Consider the following 17,622-nt stretch of genomic DNA (forward strand, 5'->3'; position numbering starts at 1 on the left):
ATTTTAATTACAACTAAGCTGTCAACGGTTGTGTGTCGATTCAGTTTGCTATACATTTAAAATAAAATGTATTTATTTTGAAATTTTGACACTGCAGTGTTAAAATAACCACCCTGGTCCTATTATCATTCATTTTTGTGTTGAAACCTAGCGGCGCGTGCAAATACTAACAAACTCGATTCGGTTTGACTAGTTTCGAATAACAACACGAGAAAGCCGGATATAAAACCCGGACATAAAGACGAGAGGAAAACATATTTATGTGGCGGTGACAAGTGAAAAATGTCACGAATCCTTCATAAAGGATGCATTCGGGGAAACGTGCCTAGCGCGACCCCGACAAAAAATTCTTTTAAGGGAAGCTCTCGGAAAATCACAACACGTAAAATTTTCCTGCTGCGCGTCCATATTTCAAGAGATTCGCAGTCGAGAAGGATATTATCGAGGAAACGGTTTCTTTTTTTCGATGTTTTCCATTTCGAAGAGGGCTTCACGTCGTTAAAAGCACAACCCTTGGAATGTACAGAGTGTCCCAGCGTTCATTTCTCAGCCGACAACTAGAAATTGAATTGAATGAAATTGTTTTTCTTCTACAGTGTTTGTTAGAAAAAATAAATAAATTTTGAACTTTTTTTCTCAAAATCTTAATTTTCGACTGATTCAAATTCAAATTTTTATTTCGCGATATTTGCAATAAAACAATTGTTTTCACACGACAACTATAAAGTGTAAGATATCAACAGATATCACAGTCTATATAGTATAAAAGTATAAAACACAAGAATGTACAAAACAAATGAATAAAAACGAAGTTTACAAGATTTAAATAACTCTATGCCAATCCCAACCACAAACACTACCTGATCTACCCAAAATTCATATTTCCAAAATCAAACTCGAGATATTCTTGTGTATTGTAGAAAGCCCTTTCCCCTTAATTTGTTGGGCAATTTATTGTATAAGACAGGACCGTACTATTTATGTCAAAGTGAATGTCAAAGTCTATGAAATCTCAAAGTAAATACTGATTTCTTGTATTATGATCGCTTTAATTTGTAAGCAAAATATCTTTGAATATTTGATTGATTGTTTTTTATTTATTTTTTAATTTTTTGCTGTTGTTAAACTTGATTCGAAAATGTATTATTTACCACATGCACTAATGGAGGGGTGCATGATTAAAATCCTATTTGTAATCAAGTCTTGCATATAGCACCAGGGAACTTGCTCAAAAAATAAAATCAATTAAAAACAATTAAGATATATATCAAAATGAAATTTCTATAAAAAGAAAAATTAAAGAAGGTTTAAAATTTGAATAATTTTACCTGGTCACAAACAAACTTTTGTTTTCGACCTAGGCACATGTATATAGACATTGAAATAGGAGGTAAAACAATCAATATTCATTGATAGAACGTCGTATTTAGTTATTTTCGGAGAAAGTTTTGAAAATAAGACAAAATAAGACAATTTACTCAAAGTTGATATATTTATGACTATATTATACATTAAAAATTCGGAGGATTTTTCTCGAACTGAAGTTTGTAAAAGTATAAATAGTAATCTAACGCCGAAAATTTAAGATTTAATTTAATTTTGAAGTTGACCAGCTTTTAACTTTGTTAGTAGCTTTTATCAGCTGAATTATTTAAATATTACTGTTATTTTATTATTATTTTATGCGAATTTTGTATACATTGATATTAGACTGCCTCACTTTCCTGTAATTATTTCTGTTTTTCATAAATAAAATTTAAAATTTAAGATGAAATTAAATGTCTGTATAAAGGCCCAAAAATAAAATTAAATCTTCAGTTAAATGTTAAACTAACCTTTATATCATTTATGTAATCAATCCCAACTTGGGCCCACTAATAAACACCAGTTCTGATTTATTATCATCAAACCATCATAGGTACAAATTCCTTTTTCGTAATAGACCAAAAAGTAAAAAAAGGGATTAAAAAATCTTTACCTAATAATTTATTTTATTACCTACCTATTTATAATTTATTTATTTCATTTTGGATCTGGAAGAGATTTCTATGGACATTCTGCAGTAGCATGGGTTCTAAATATTTGTATGGTCAAAGCTAAAATAACACCGGAACTTGTCCTTTTTTTATGTTACTAAGATGTGTCCTTATCTATGAAAAACCATTATACCAAATATGAACCTTTAAATCGCAGTACATATTCCGCAATAAATAATGAAAGTTAGAATCGTCGTCGGGCATATTCAAATAAACAAAATGCGGTGTAGCCGCGGTGACGTCACACCGTAGGAAAGCACACGGCACGTTACGAGTATAACCGCCATTTCAAGGATCTGTCAATCTTGTATAACAATATTTGGGCGGCGATCCTTTCGTCGCCTATATGGTATCACCAGGCTTGTGTGGGACGAGGCACAATGGGGCTGCTGAGGCACAAATGTTGTGGTGCAAATTCCCATGCTTCATTTATTTACAGAATAATAATGACAACTCCATACAGTTGACTATATATATTCAAACATGAAGGTGTATTATAATTCTAATTATCTTGGTCATGCGTTTCTGAGCCAGCCCTCAGTCAGTCTTAAATTCGGTTATTTAAAGGAACCGTACCATGTAGGTGGTTGTGTTTTGTTTCTAGTGTTTGATTTTAAAGCCTTTTAACCCTCTGGAAACTACGTACTCGGTCGTGGCTGAGACAATATTTAAATTTTCTTATTAACCATTCCATTATTTCTGACGCAGTTGTAATTTTCTTGATGCCCTTGTTGATTTTTCCTAAACAATAAGGGACCCTTTGAAGGTGCTTATCAATCCAAGACCCGAGGCAATCAATCCCCATGAAGTTATCCGGTTTTCTACGTCGCATTTGTAAATAACGATCGTGTTCGAACTTTTTGGAATTATATTATTATGAAACGTATAGTATTTTATTAATGATTGACCCAATTTCCTAAATACTAAGTTCGGTTCGATTTCGGACCCCGGCATTAATATTTCAACCCTATCCGTGAAGTCTACCCCCGGAACAGTTGAGGAACTTGAATACTTCGAGAGTTTCCGCATTGACACGCGATTTATGCGTTTTTATTCTGAAGCTCCACGTTCCACGCGCTAGCAATGACTCGTTATTGGATGCGATGCTGGTTGCATATCGCAACGAAGTTAGAACATTTAATGCATACCTGATTATGGAAAACTATATAGCTATTAGATAATATGGTAATATGGCAATGATTTTCCGCGAATGCCTCTAAATTTCATCCACTAACCTGCACTTAACTCTTTTTCGCAGGACATTGAAGGTAAAAATGCCGCCTCCAAAGTTATTCACTATATCTGAGCTGCCATGTTGGTTGTTGCATACTGCAAGGTCATTTGTTAAGAAAGAGATTTAATATCATGCGCGGGCATGCGCATGTTGAATAGACATTCTCATTTTTTTTACATAGTTGCTTAGCTATAGGCAGGACCTCAATATATCTAGCTATATGAGGCAAAAGCATAGCGCCTAACCAAAAGAGACATAATCCAGGGCAATGCCTTATACAAATATCGCTGGTTTCTTATATACAGGGCGTTCAAAGTTTTATTTTTATTTTTTCTAAATTTCTTGACATGAGAATTACGAATTTGAAACCTTTTTGGACGTTGCCATAGAGGGCGCTGGCTTGAACGTATTATTGAAATAAATCAAACAATTTTTTTATCTATATAGTTCTGTCCATCTGACTTTGTCGGTTTTTGATTTATTTACATTTAAAGACTTGAAGGCTTTTTTTATACATATTTAAAGGATGAAAAGGTACAGGAAGCAATAAGAAATCAATATTTAACAGTAATAATTTTGATAATAGTTATAAAAAAACCTTAGGTCAAATATTTTAATTGTCCATCATCTACCCCAATACAATTTACAGACACTCCCTTAAATATCTTTAAATATTAAACAAAAGGATATTCGCTACGCCTTGTATCTTCTACAACTCCTGCATAGAATTAACTTTTACAGTGTATAAAAAATATTTCCAGTATTAAGAAATCCATATCCTATTTTGTGACTACCAATTAATACACCAACTAATACCAACTAATGCACAATTTAATGACAATTAAATTTGACAAATTTTGAGACAAGGCTAGTTAGAAGCGAATATCATAAATCACCTAACACTCGATTTGATTTTTTTTATTACTATTAGCAACATGTTTATTGTTAAATATTGTTTTTTATTGCTGTCCGTACCTCTTCAGGAATTTATGAAAAAAATCAGAAAAAATACCTTCAAGTCTTTAAATGCAAATAAATTAAAAACCGACAGACCTAAAAATCGTCATTTCAGATTTCCAACATAACTCCACAAATAAAAAAAATATGATAAGATTTATCTAAATAATACGGTGAAACTAGATCCCCTTTAAGTTTACAATTTTTCTAATATTACTCTAAAAATTTTTTCAGTAAATAAATGAAATTAAAAAAATGACTTAATGACTCACCCTGTATAGACATTTAGAAAAATAAATTAAATATGAGGAGTTGTAATCGTAACCACGGAATAATTGACATCTGAAATTACAGTGCAATATTAAAATTGTTATAATTATATTACAAATAGTTAAATAGATAATTAAATCTATTTCAAAGTTGTCCATATGTTTTGCGTTTTAGTATTTCGACATCAACAAACCCCCTCTCTAAGAAGCTATGGCTACCGAATCAGACCTTATAGTTTTAAAGTTCTGCGAAGGGATAGTAGACGAACTATCGAACAAGGGTTATGCTTATGGGCGAACAAGACCGCAAACTTTGTTGTACAGGCAGTTTCAATGGAAGCCGACGTTTGATGGATACAAAGCGGAACACGACAGTTTGCAACTCGAAAGACATTTCGAATCATCGTCCGGCTCCGATTGTGGCAACATGTCCTTTTCAAAATGTTTTGTATTTTACAAGATTCATCATTATTAAACCTGAATAATCGTCCACGAAATATCATATTATGAAATATCATTTTAAAAGTAAATAATATTAAATACCTATTAATACAAATTAACTTACCTTAAAAATATGAATACACATATATAGTCTTTTTCGTATATTTTCTTGAGCGTTCCTTAGCAAAAACGCTATTATCTTCCTGCATGCATCCCTAATCCTGTTTTTCATATTTTCTGGTGTCCTAGGGGGATTCACATAAACACGATCTTTAACATATCTTCACAAAAAGAAATTTAGCGGGGCAGTTCCATCTTGCTGAAACCAAATTTGTTGGATTTCAATGTTATCAACTTCTTTAAAGTTTAAATAACTACAAAAAGTAACTTCATCGGAAAACATTATTTTAGACAAAAAAGTTGACTCTACTGGTTGATTTACAACGTTACAGAAGTTCACCCTTTGTTCAAAATCACGGTCTATAAGTTCTTGGTGTAGTTCAATAAAATAAATAATAAAATAAGCAAAAAAAAAAACAAATATAAAAAAAAGCGATTCAACCTCTCCTTAATCTCACCAGCTCTTTTAATTTCTTTTTAAATGTGGAGGTGGATGAAAAAGTAATAATATCCAGTGGAAGTGAATTGTAAGTTTTAATAGCGTTATATGTGAAAGAGCTCTGAAACGAAGCCGTACTTAGCTTGGGAGCATAGAACAGGTTACGGTGACGAGTCGCCCTGTTATTATATGTTATGTATATCACTATCCCTAGCCAGTCTGTCGTAGGGATACCGGGGCTTTTCGTACCTAGTCACTAACGTAGACAGTTGCACAAAATACCTTTCAGACAGATTTAGCCACTGAGAATCCTTAAGTGCCGGCGTTATATGATCAAATTTACGCAAACCATATCTCAAGCAGGCATTTTGTAAGCTATATTGGTCTTTCCGTCTTAGAGCCGGCCAGTATACAACGTCCGCATATCCCAATAGAGAGACTATAATCTAAGTATCTCAGTAGATAAGTAGTCTTTGTACATGGAAAGTACTTTCAGTTTCCCGTAGGACTTCTGCAGTGAAATAAGTCAAGTGAGAATCAAAAAGCAGCTTACTATCAAGAAAAGCTCCTAAGTTTTTACATTTTTCGACAAATTCAAGCGAAGTACCATTCAAAGAAAGTTGAGGAGGTTTTGAGGTTCGGGAGGATCTCGTCTCCTATGGGACGGATCGAAAATCCGAGTACCTACGTCGACGCGCCTATACTCAGGCATCATTCTGAAGGCCCACGTCCTATACCCGTCTGTGGAGTTCTTCTTGAGGGCGCTCCCTCAAAGTTCAAAAAGTTTGCTATCTCGGAGGTTTACCATCCGAATCGGTTCGAAACCGGCAAGGAGGGGTTTTTCGGGTCGAAAACACCGAATCCACCCTCAAAAATCGCCTACCTGAAAAACTCAAAAATATGACCTTTTTGAGTATTGTTTTTGAACGCGTCGATTAAGGTCGTGGTAGGTCCGGCCGGGTTCGGATCGATACGGGAGGTAGTCGAAGGAACGGCTTTTCTTACGATACCCTTCTCATTGATCCCCTCCCAAACGGGTGGGATCAAGGGGGGGGGGGGGGGTCAAAAAAATAACCGCATTTTTCGCTTTCCCAAAATCGGAAATCGAAAATTCCGACCTCGTGAGTGTGGTCGCGAAGGGCGTCGAGTGCGACCTCGCCCGACCTCCTCAAAAATTCCTCAATATTGAGGTAATATCGGATTTTCAGTATTTGAAGTCGGCGGCGGACCCGACCCGGACGCCCCGAAAGCCCTATACTCAGAGCACGCGTCGAGCCCGAGATCGAAAACTGGCGAATTTTTTGTTTTAGGTTTTGAGGAGGTCAAAAGTCAAAAAGTTTGCTATCTCCGAGACCGTTGATACGATCGGGACCAAACTCGGTAAGGTTCTGGAGGAGGTCGGAGGAGGAGATACACGACCTCCCCCCTCCTTTTGCCTTTTGCCGCCAGACGACCAAACCTTATTTGACCGAATTTCTTCTTTGCCGCAGTAAGCAGATTATACCTCAATCTTCGTGAATGACGTAGGAGGAACCTTTAAGCTTACTTACGCTTGACAAACTTCAGCTCTTTTATTGTTAGATATGAAATCGACGATTACTGGTCGATGCCGATCTTGCACGAGCCTGCCCATACGATGAGCATAGTCGATATCACTTGCAGTGCACTGAACTCTAAGCTCAATGTTTATTACATCCGCCTCCTCAATTACACCTCCAAATCGAAGACTATTACGCTTGGATCTTTGGTCTAAGCGATCGCAGTTAAGCTCAATTTCAGCAATATCCTTAGTATTGCTGGTGACTTAACTGTTTAAGAGTAGTACACACCTCGTTCAGCTAATTATCGATGCTATCCAGCTTTTCATTAAATTTTTGCTCAACGAATCAACCGATCAACCTTTCAGTGTATTCGGTTTTGCTACCACTTAGTAGTAGGAGGAGGACCCATCTTAAAACAACGGTGAAAACGAGAACTTAGATATTAAAACAATTATTTAAAATGATTTAATATTTGCATTTTCTGCAAATCTGAATATAACTATTTTAATTTATAAAGCTAAAAAAAAATAAAAATGTCGACCTTTGCTCTAACGCACAACCTACACACAGTTTCAGTCCTCTCCAAAGCATTCAAAATAACAAGAGGTTGTGTTGGCAAACTCTTAAAAGCTGCTTCAGTGGTTCTACCTTTTAAACGTGGATACAAAAAAATCGAAAACGGAGACCTCGCAGGCCACCTGTTAGGCCCATTAGTACCTATCTAATTACCTCCAAAATTACAAAAAAAATGTCCATATTAAAGTATTTTGGCTTCATGCAAATTATAGAAGTTATTGTGTAAGTATTGTCATTAATAAATAAGGTCACTATTTTAGATGTTTGATAAATCCCTTTTCCAAGGCCTACCGCAATCCAACCTTGAATGAAATTTTTAAAAAATCATTGTTGTCATATCATTGATACAAATAGCCACTTTTTGACAAGCTCATACCAACCGGAATCAAAATGGCATATAAGAATTTTTTAAAAGATTTAAAATAAAAAACTGACTAAGAAACTAAATTTTACGCAAAATTCTATATCCCCGATGCCCCAAGACTTCAAATATCCAAAATTATTATTTTTTTTAAAAAACTGAGCATATCATAAAAACTTTGGTAATATCATTTTTCGATTCACAAAAAAGTAGCAAAGGGTTACGAAAACGGACCAACAACGGACATGTCCCTCAGTCGTGACCATAATAGGACACAGCGTGCAGTGCGTCTATACCAGTGGTAGTGAAACTTTTTTTAAGACGGGCCATCTGTAATAACTAGACGATCGTAGCGGGCCAAAGAATAATGCTTAATCGTTAAAAAAATTATGTGTTATGTTATTACATACACTTATTATTTTAATTTTAAAAAGGTAAGAAAATTATAAGCACAAAAAAAAATGAATTTAGTGTAGTTCTTGAGGTGAAGGAGTATCACTTTATTTTCTGGTGTCATTACTGGTTGATGGTGCATAAAAAATGAAACTGATGAAAGGTGCTCATCTGTAATTCTGTTTCTTAAAGAAGTTTTCCTAAGCTTCAATGTTGAAAAGATTTGTTCCCATAAATAAGATAAGCCGAACATTGTCATTATCTTCATTGCATGGGGAATTACATTTGGGAAATTATCTGGACTTAAATTTTTATAAAATTCTAGTAATGGTACTGTATGAAAAATTTGTTTCAGGAGAGTATTACAGTTCAGTTCCATCAACTCAAGCTAAATTTTGCATCAACTTCTTCGTAATTAACATTGAATGGGGTCGCAAAAATATTAAACTCTGGTTCCATTTTTCTAAAGTTCTGAAAACTCCTTTCAAATTCTGAAGATAGTTTTCTCAAATTAATTTCGTATTTTTTAATCTTATTTAATATAGTGAATTTTAAAGATTGTATTCTTGGAAAATGAGAAAAATCAGATTTAGAGATCTGATTAGCAAATAATAATAACTGTAATTTGAAACTCTTCAGATATTGGCAAATATCGTGAAGAAACTGATTTTTCCCTTCCAGATAACTAAGTCGCTAACTAACTGATCTTCAGGAGGCCGCAAGGATTGTTCGGGCATTAGATTTTTCCGGATCTTTCGGCAAAACAGAACAACAGAAGAGGAGTCAGCTGTTTAGGTCGGATGGAATCGTCCAGAATACTATTGTGTTTTGAAAATCGCCGCAGGTAGTTTTTATGCGGGTCGTCACATTACGAAGTAAGAACGCGTTCAAACATTCTCACGACGGCATTCTTAAACTGGTCAGATTAAACCCTCTTCGCGGGCCGTAGTTTCCCCATCACTGGTCTATACAATGTTTGTATTAAATTTAGAGACACAACTTTTTAAAAACAAAATAATATATCCAATCTTATTCTTATCTTTTCATCTTAAAATTCTCCTTTAAATTTTATAATAACCGCAACGTCGTGGAAGTTGGCGTCAGGAGTGGGATAAACAAAACCTTTTCCGATATGGTCAGTAAAACCATTACTGTAACGCTATTATACTTTGGTAGACGGCAAATGATCAAAAAATCCGTCAGTTGCATCTAAATCTTAGTCGTATGAGCTTTTAATAAAAAAATGTTGCTCTTTTCCCTTTATGGAACGTCCAAGAGAAATTGTTTATAAATTCAATAAATCGATCTAAATCAATCTGCCCCGGGCAGCACTGGTAGGCTAAAGAGAGCCCTTTCCAGTTTTATTACGACAATTTCTGTTCGAGATAAGCGACTTTCACATGACGTAAACTATTTGAATTATAAAAAGTTTTTAAAAATTAAAAAAGCCAAAGGACACATTTATACCTACTAATTATATTGCCAAATAATCATTTGAGCCCGGCCCAAACCACTTTTAAATGCGGTCGTCATAGGCAGATGTGAAAACACTACAGTTTAGTTTTTTTTCCGCCAGAGGTCCTAGTAAAATCGGCAATAAACAGCGAAATTTAAGTAGGTGGCAAACTCACTTTCGTTCCCTCTCTTTCCTTTGCAGTTTTTTCTTTTTGAACGCCTTCTTCACCCTCAGCAGAAGGAACGCAGCCCTGTCGATGGTCAGCGCGGAGTATTGCTTTTTCTCGTCCATCGCCGTTTGGTATATGAGCCCGGGGGGTACTGCAAAACAATAAATTCCAATTACTTTGCCGCGCTTATTAACGGTCTCTCTCTCGCGCCCGCTCCCTGTCCTTTTTTTTATTTGTTTAATTTTATTAGATCCTCCGTCGTCGGTTGCCGAGTCCGCGTGACCTTTGAGGCCGTGCCAAGGTCGAGTCCCATCCGCATAGGCGAGATTAAATTGCGCTCCATGGGGGCGGCGCGGCGAGGGGCTGCGACGAATAATTGCCGATTTTGGCGCAATCAACCCCCATGGCGGACCGTGGAACCGCAAAACGCTGACATTTTGAAAACGATAACTTGGGGATGCGGAACGGGAGAATTTCATACGGAAAATCCGGACGCGGAAGTTGATGTCAGATGTGGGGGACAGAATATTGTCGCTTACGTCACTGCCGGCAACGTTGGCAGCATTGACATTTAAAATAAATGGCTGGGGAAGTTTTTTCGCGTTTTCTTTCTTGCTTTAGATTTAGATTGTGATTTTTTATGTTTCTATTTACAAATCTTCTGCTGGACACGCGTATGCTGACGTTTCGTCAAACATACTGTTAGCTTCTTCAGAGCTTAACTGAAACTGAGTCGCAATCTACTCTGTACCAGCTTCTATACTGTTTGAGGGAGGCGGAGCTAAAGGAGGGGCATGAACATTATCACGGATGACTGACTCCCATATTGGTGGAACTGAAATTGAAGTTAATAATAACATTTTTTTATTTGGCAGAGATTTTCTTACATCCTAACATACGTTTTTCCAGTGAATTAGAAATTAATGATACTCCCCAGTTTTTAGATATTCTTACTAATAGAAAACTAGCATTGAATCATTCTGTTTACAGAAAACATACGCACACATTGTCACATCACTATCTGGCCCAAGAATCATCGGTTATCAACGCTCTTGTTAACAGAGCAATAAAACTGTCCCAGGCTAAATCACTGAACCCAGCATTAAAATACCTACCTCTTACTTTTCTCTCCAATAAATTCCACATTGAAGATTTAGGCGTTCCATCATAAAATACACTTGACTACAATCTTCCAAGGAAAATGAGTCTAAAGGCAACCCCACACTTGCCACTGCATTGCTTCCTACATTCACTCAATCCATATCAAGAATTCTTAAGAAATCAACATGTTCGTCAAAGAGAAAATTCCGTTTGTGGAGTTTACAGGACGAAAAATATCAACCAGGCTGAAAGACCATGACCACAAATAAACTCATCAGCAGTTTCGCACTCCATCACACTAAAATTCTTGCATGGAATCAATTCTTTCACCAATCAACCGAGACAAGGTTCATGCCTCTCCTCTAGCTGCGCTCTCCTCAAACAAGTACAGAATAAAATGCGAGCCAGTTTTGGTTAAGCTCTGAAGAAGCCAGAACATTAGCAATATCGATCCAGAAGGTGTGTGTATTGTGTGATATTAATTGTAATCTTGGAGCGTTACCGGTCAAACCCGATTTCAGGCCAAACGGTTTATTCCTTAGAAGAAGAAGAACAAAACCTAACCAAATCTGACATGATATTTAATTTCCAAAGGTAAATTGGTTTGACTCAGAAGGAAACTGGTTTTTGTACAGCTTTGTTGGAAAGAAATTGATTTTTATTTTATCTGAGGTCTCTTTCAGTAAAAAATCCTTCTTAACGTTCCCTTCTTTCGTTAATATAATACCATCTGAAAACATCCCGAAAACTTACCATAAAGTACTTGCTCTATTAAAGCTATTTAGGATCTATCAAACCTATTTTTTTAAAATGATTAATATTTTCCATATTTAGGAACAATTTTTGTAGAAGGTAAAGTAAAACTCCAAAAAATAAAAGTTTGATGATTGATCACATCTAAAATGTGTTTTAAATTTCGCGCAAAATGAACAACAGAATAATCTACAGGATGTTCAGTTTAAATTTCCAATATCTAAAATTTCCCCGACCAAGGTTGGTTGTAACATAAAACTGCGATGTAACCATCATACATCGAATTTATTAATAGTTATATCTGTTGAGGTTGTACCCTAATCAAATATAGAGAGCTAGAATGGAGCAAACGAAGCCAATTTTTTTCTATGACGACATTGCGACTTTCTTATTAGTCCAGTTCCAGTTCACGTTGTCAACGACATACGGCAAATAGTCCGCAAAACATAAATTCCTTGGGTGGGTGCTCACTTTGTTCATCTCATAGGCCAACATTTTAAACACCGACGTAGAGGAAAACCCACATCGAATTTAACAAAACATTGGCGCCTCTAGCGGCAACTTTATAAAACTCAAGTCATGCCAACTTTGCTCTTCTTCTTCTTCTTCTTTTTTTTAACCCAACTCAGTTTCCAATACCAGTCGAAACGTTCTATTCTAGGGAACTCTTCTTGAGTTTGGGAAACAGAAATGCTGTGGTCAAATAGCAAAAAAGTGGGCCTGTTTCCCAAAAATATATATTTTAAATGTCTATTAAAAAACAGCCAAATTTCTTCTATTCTATTGGTCATGAATGATAGAAACGAGGAAGAGGGAGAAGATTATAACCTACAAATTTGGTTAATTTTTGGGTCTCATTCACTATATTTTTACTACTAAATTAATATCTGCCCAAAAATGATAATTTTTTAAGGAATAAAAGTATTAAAATCTCCCTGGAGAGTAACTTTTTTTCTTTTTTTAGAATAGCTGCACTGGAGTCGGTGGCGACGCATTAGACGTATTTAATCGACTCCAAAGAGATACGGGGGCGCGGCACGTGGCCGTACGGACATTTACATAATTGCCTGTCGCGGACGTGTAGTTTTCTTGGAAAACGTAATGGAATTCGAATCGCAAAACGTTTTCCGATAACTGCCCGTCAGTCTCTCAGTTAAGCCGGCAATATTACGGTTTATATAAAGTTTAGTACTCTGGCGCAGGATGAAATATTTAGTTACTTGTCGTTTAATATCCCAAAAGTATTCTGTGAGTATTTTGGTTTCTGAAAGCGCCTATCCTAACAAAACTACGCTCAAAACATTGACACGACGTCCTCTTAGTAGAGGATCTGAACTAAGATCGACGTTCGCCATAGTGCCAACCAGATAAAAATAACATTTTATCAAATAATAGTATATTATGTAGCAAGTGCGGTAAACGGCATTTAACTCATAGTGGGCAACGAAACTGACGTAGTAAAGTGACGCTTCCCGCACGCTATATCGATGTGATGGTCGGTCTGGGCTCGGATCTTAGACTATCTCTAGGCTGCGATTCACAGACAAACAAAAAAGAGACAACCCGAAAGACTGTAGTTGCAATAAACAGAAATGTGAATGGAAACGTTTAATTTTGGAGGTTATGAAGCTTAACTCCATTTGAGTGTAGGTGCAACTTCAGTTTTTTCAAGATACCTGAGGACAGTGCCCTCTCAAGTTCGGTCGTGAAAGTTTACAAAATTACAAAACAGCTAAATGCTTTGAATGCAAAAACAATTGGGTTCTTCTAGTGCATATATCATGAGAAGGAGCTCGGCCAAGATTTTCCCGGTCGGTTCGAACCGAGGGATTTTCCGCGAAAATCTCACTCGATGGCCGCGCGAGTCCAATTTCCTATCCGTAAACGTCGATTTGCGAACGGAATTAATTTCTAACATCGACTGGGTTCGGTGAAATTGGAATTTTGATTCGACAGCTTCCGACGACAATAGAGAACTAAACACTTAAACGATTTGCCATCAAAACTAGCGACGTCGAGGATTACATTGTGTATCTTATTTTACGAACCACCCCGTCTTCACCACTCCACGTATATGACGGGGTGTAAGTGGAAATAACGATCAGGCGCATAAGGCTCCCGGAACTGGCGTATAAGACGATAAAATAAAACTTTTGTTGTCTCCCGTTCCCGAAGCTTTTCATTTCCCGTTAAATGCCAGAGAATTCCTTTACGGGTTACGTATTGCGTCTACGTAACCAGCGGCGGAGTTATAATCTAGTTGTACCGGGTGGTCCATTAATAAAGGACGCCGACCATATCTCGTTGGTCTTGCAACTTACTTACAACTGTAAAGGCGAGAAATTTTGCTCACCCCTTTCAAATTAAAAAAATCCCACTTGGCGAACATTGTGGGAGAAACTAAATAATATTAAACTAGGTGTAAGTCGAGGGTCTATGTGCGTTGTCAGATCAATAATTAAAATTTGACATTTAGACTTTTATTTCTTGGCATTTTTTTCATTATATTCCCTCAATGGAGATCTATAATGCACTGCTTATATGTACCAGGTGGGCCATTAATAAAGGACGCCGGCCATATCTCAGGAACCGTTCGTCCTACAACTTAGAAAAAAAATATTTATAAAATGGCCGCTAGGGGCGTAACCTCGACTGTAAAATCGAAAAGACGAGTTTTCTCAAAAATATTCCAAACTAACCTATATCAAAATTAGTTTTAACGTAATCTAACCTAGAAAGTTTGAACTATTTTTTTCTATCTCGTCAAATTAAGGGTGGGGAAGGGTTGATTTAGAAAAAGTTGAATAACTTTTGTTTGGCTAATCCGATTTCGACGAACTTGGTTTAGTTTTAAAGAGTATATTATAATATAATATAATATCACGATATTATTTCTTCTACGAATCCGTAGGAGGCGCTTCATGTCAAAAACAGCTATTTTTATAATTTTCTCCAAAATTTTAAATGCAAGGGTATAGATATTTTTACTTAACTCTGGAAATTATGTTGAAACTAAGACCGAATCCTTATTTTTCACCTTCGAAAACTCTAGTATACTAATTTTAAAGATTTGTCGTATCGCCTGTTACTCTATGGTGGATCAATTATCCGCCTCACGTTTACACTACTAACCTCGCTTTATTCAAAAACCGCTTGAATGACAACAAAGCGCAGTGTCTGTCTACCAACTCCGACGAACCTTCATTCGATCAGCTCTTTAACAGCTTCTCCTTCACCTCGATTTCAATTGCGAATCGAAAATTACCCAGATTGGTACTCAACCTACTTCCCAGAGTGCACTGCAATCGTTCCATAATTGTTACTCAGCCGTCGTTATAGTTAACATCGAGGCAGCTGTATACGATTTTGTGAACCGGTATTTATTTATTTTTTAAATTAATATTGAAATATTGAAATGGGCCAAGTTTCCTTAAATTCACCTATTTTTCCACAGCTATTTTAAATTAATTTGATAGAACTGAAACTAATGTTTAACGTTTCGAATTCTGTTATTTGATGTAGGATCCACAGTAAAGTTGACAGTTTTTAGAGTTCTCCAAACGATATACCGTTTTTTCGACATAATCATAAAAATAATTAATAAATAGATTCGCAATTCCACACACGGTACTTCGTGCATGCAAATGCTGAAAGCTGACTGATTTATGTAGAGTTGAAAAATCCATTAAATTGGCAAATTCAACTTGAAATCGAGCTGACTCAAGTAGGGGCTGCTTTAGGAAGATTTATAAAAAGCACACTAGTATAAATTAATATAACAGTTCAATCAAAGAAAATTTCCCTACTCTAAAAATATAACAGTCCGCACCGCTAACATCTTAAATACGGCCTGGCTTGTGGTTCACGTGCTGAAAAAAAATGACCCCCTCCGCTTTACAACTGGCCTAAATCTCATTCCGAAGCCAAAGCCATAAAAGATTGTAAAAGCGGTATATCGTTTGGAGAACTCTAATCGACTCATGTAGCTCTATTACTATGATACAAAATTGCCACTTCAAAGGGCTAACCTATACCATCCATCTAGAAAAGTAAGGCATAAAACTTTACTCTAGTGCACCAAGTGACCTTAGTAAATCGTTGATTGTGGAAGTTTTTCCATGATGGCTAAGATTAAAGTCCTTGGACTCGAGGACATTCGATCACGTTCCTCCACGTGTGAGGGAAGGGTATTCGTTGACAATAATATCCACCGATACGCTGTAATATACGCGTATTTTTTTTACACTGCAACCCGTGTAAAACCTGCTGCAAAAATCGATGGACGCCGGTATCGGGGCGACCTCCGAAGCACTCAAACCTTTGCGCTTTTAAAATAATGAGCCCCCCTACAAGCACGCACAAAACGCAAACAATTATACAAAGCGCTTCAATACAAACATATATACAAAATATTACGGTTTAACACAAGTCACTCAGATAAAATGTGCCTTTTTAAATTGATTGCACCGAAATGTTTCTTTTGAGGACCACTAGCTGTTTTTAAATGTTAAAAGCCATTGATATTATGCTGCTTTTAAATAGGCGCAATATAATTAATCCAAATGACCTCCAAATAATTGTGCAGCATTAAAATGGAGAATCAAAAAATTGCATAAACCTGGCAATTTTACCAGTGGCGTAGAATTTGGAGTAGATGAATTCAGAAACTTTTATTTAACATTTAAACACTTTGTAAATCAGTTATTTTTAGGTCTTTTGGGTTAAATATTTTATGGTCATGATTTCACAATTATTAATAAGTACTACTGATTAATAGAAAATACTCTTTGAAGATTATTAAGATATTGAATTTAGGTGGCACTGTATACGGGGTGTTTCATAGCAAACGGTACATACGATTGTTCTGACAATTTGGTTAGTTCCATAGGCGGCGATGCTTTATGGATCTAAAATATTTTTAACTCTGCGATGTTGCCGCTTCTTAGAAAATGTAGCATCAACCAAAACTTTTTACAAAACTTCTGGATTCCTCCTACGACGGTTTTTGCTGAGTCGAACTTGCTAACGTTCCTGTTGGCTTCTTCAGAGGCTAATGAAACAGTTTGAGTTAAGCTCTGAAGAAGCCAGCAAGATCATTGACGACACCCTAGCAAGTTCGACTCAAGATACAAAAATTATGAAAAATACATTTCATTATTTATTATTATTTATTTCGTTATTTCATTAAATTCTAAGCGAAAGTTATATTCCTTTTCGAATGATGTCTCATGTCCCTATACCTAAACCGTTTTGTTTCTGAAATAAAAGCACGTTTCTCTGAAAACTGTATTACTTTGGCATAATTCATGTTTTAGGTCATGAAATATCCATCTTACGTTAAATAATTTATTATCCATTTGACAGTTCCATACAGATTTTATTAATATTGATTGCCGTACAAATTTTGTCCATGAAATCGGTCCAAAATGGAAGAGAATCAGTATTCCAACGCTATTTGTAAATGGGATTTCAAAGGAAAGCTTAAATGCCTTTTGCTTTGCTAAAAGATATTAAAGTAAATTTTTTAACTTACCAAAACTAACCATTGAATGCTGCAAAATAAGTTTAAATGTTAAAAGCAGCGGTACATGATTTTTCAACTAGATGGAGCACCAGATCACTGCACTGAAGTGGTGTCACAAGAATTATACGAATTATTTAAGATTTGTCGATTATGAAAAGGTATTCGACAATGTCAGACATGATGAACTCCAGAAATTGCTCCATTGGTGATTAAGATATTCGGATGATCCAAAATATGTATTGAAATCAAACA

General features: G+C 35.9%; 1 protein-coding gene across 1 annotated transcript in view; it reads right to left on the reverse strand.

The window, feature by feature from the left end:
• Positions 1-17,622, reverse strand: part of LOC132700093 (uncharacterized) — a 168,563-nt gene that overhangs the window by 137,037 nt on the left and 13,904 nt on the right. Inside the window, exon 2 of the mRNA XM_060667214.1 lies at positions 9,999-10,143. Within this exon, the coding sequence (XP_060523197.1) occupies positions 9,999-10,114 (116 nt within the window). The 5' untranslated portion in view covers positions 10,115-10,143. The remainder of the gene's footprint in view (positions 1-9,998; positions 10,144-17,622) is intronic.

Source organism: Cylas formicarius, unplaced genomic scaffold (assembly GCF_029955315.1).
Source record: "Cylas formicarius isolate icCylForm1 unplaced genomic scaffold, icCylForm1.1 PGA_scaffold_3__17_contigs__length_32017465, whole genome shotgun sequence".
In the NCBI taxonomy this organism is placed as follows: Eukaryota; Metazoa; Arthropoda; class Insecta; order Coleoptera; family Brentidae; genus Cylas; species Cylas formicarius.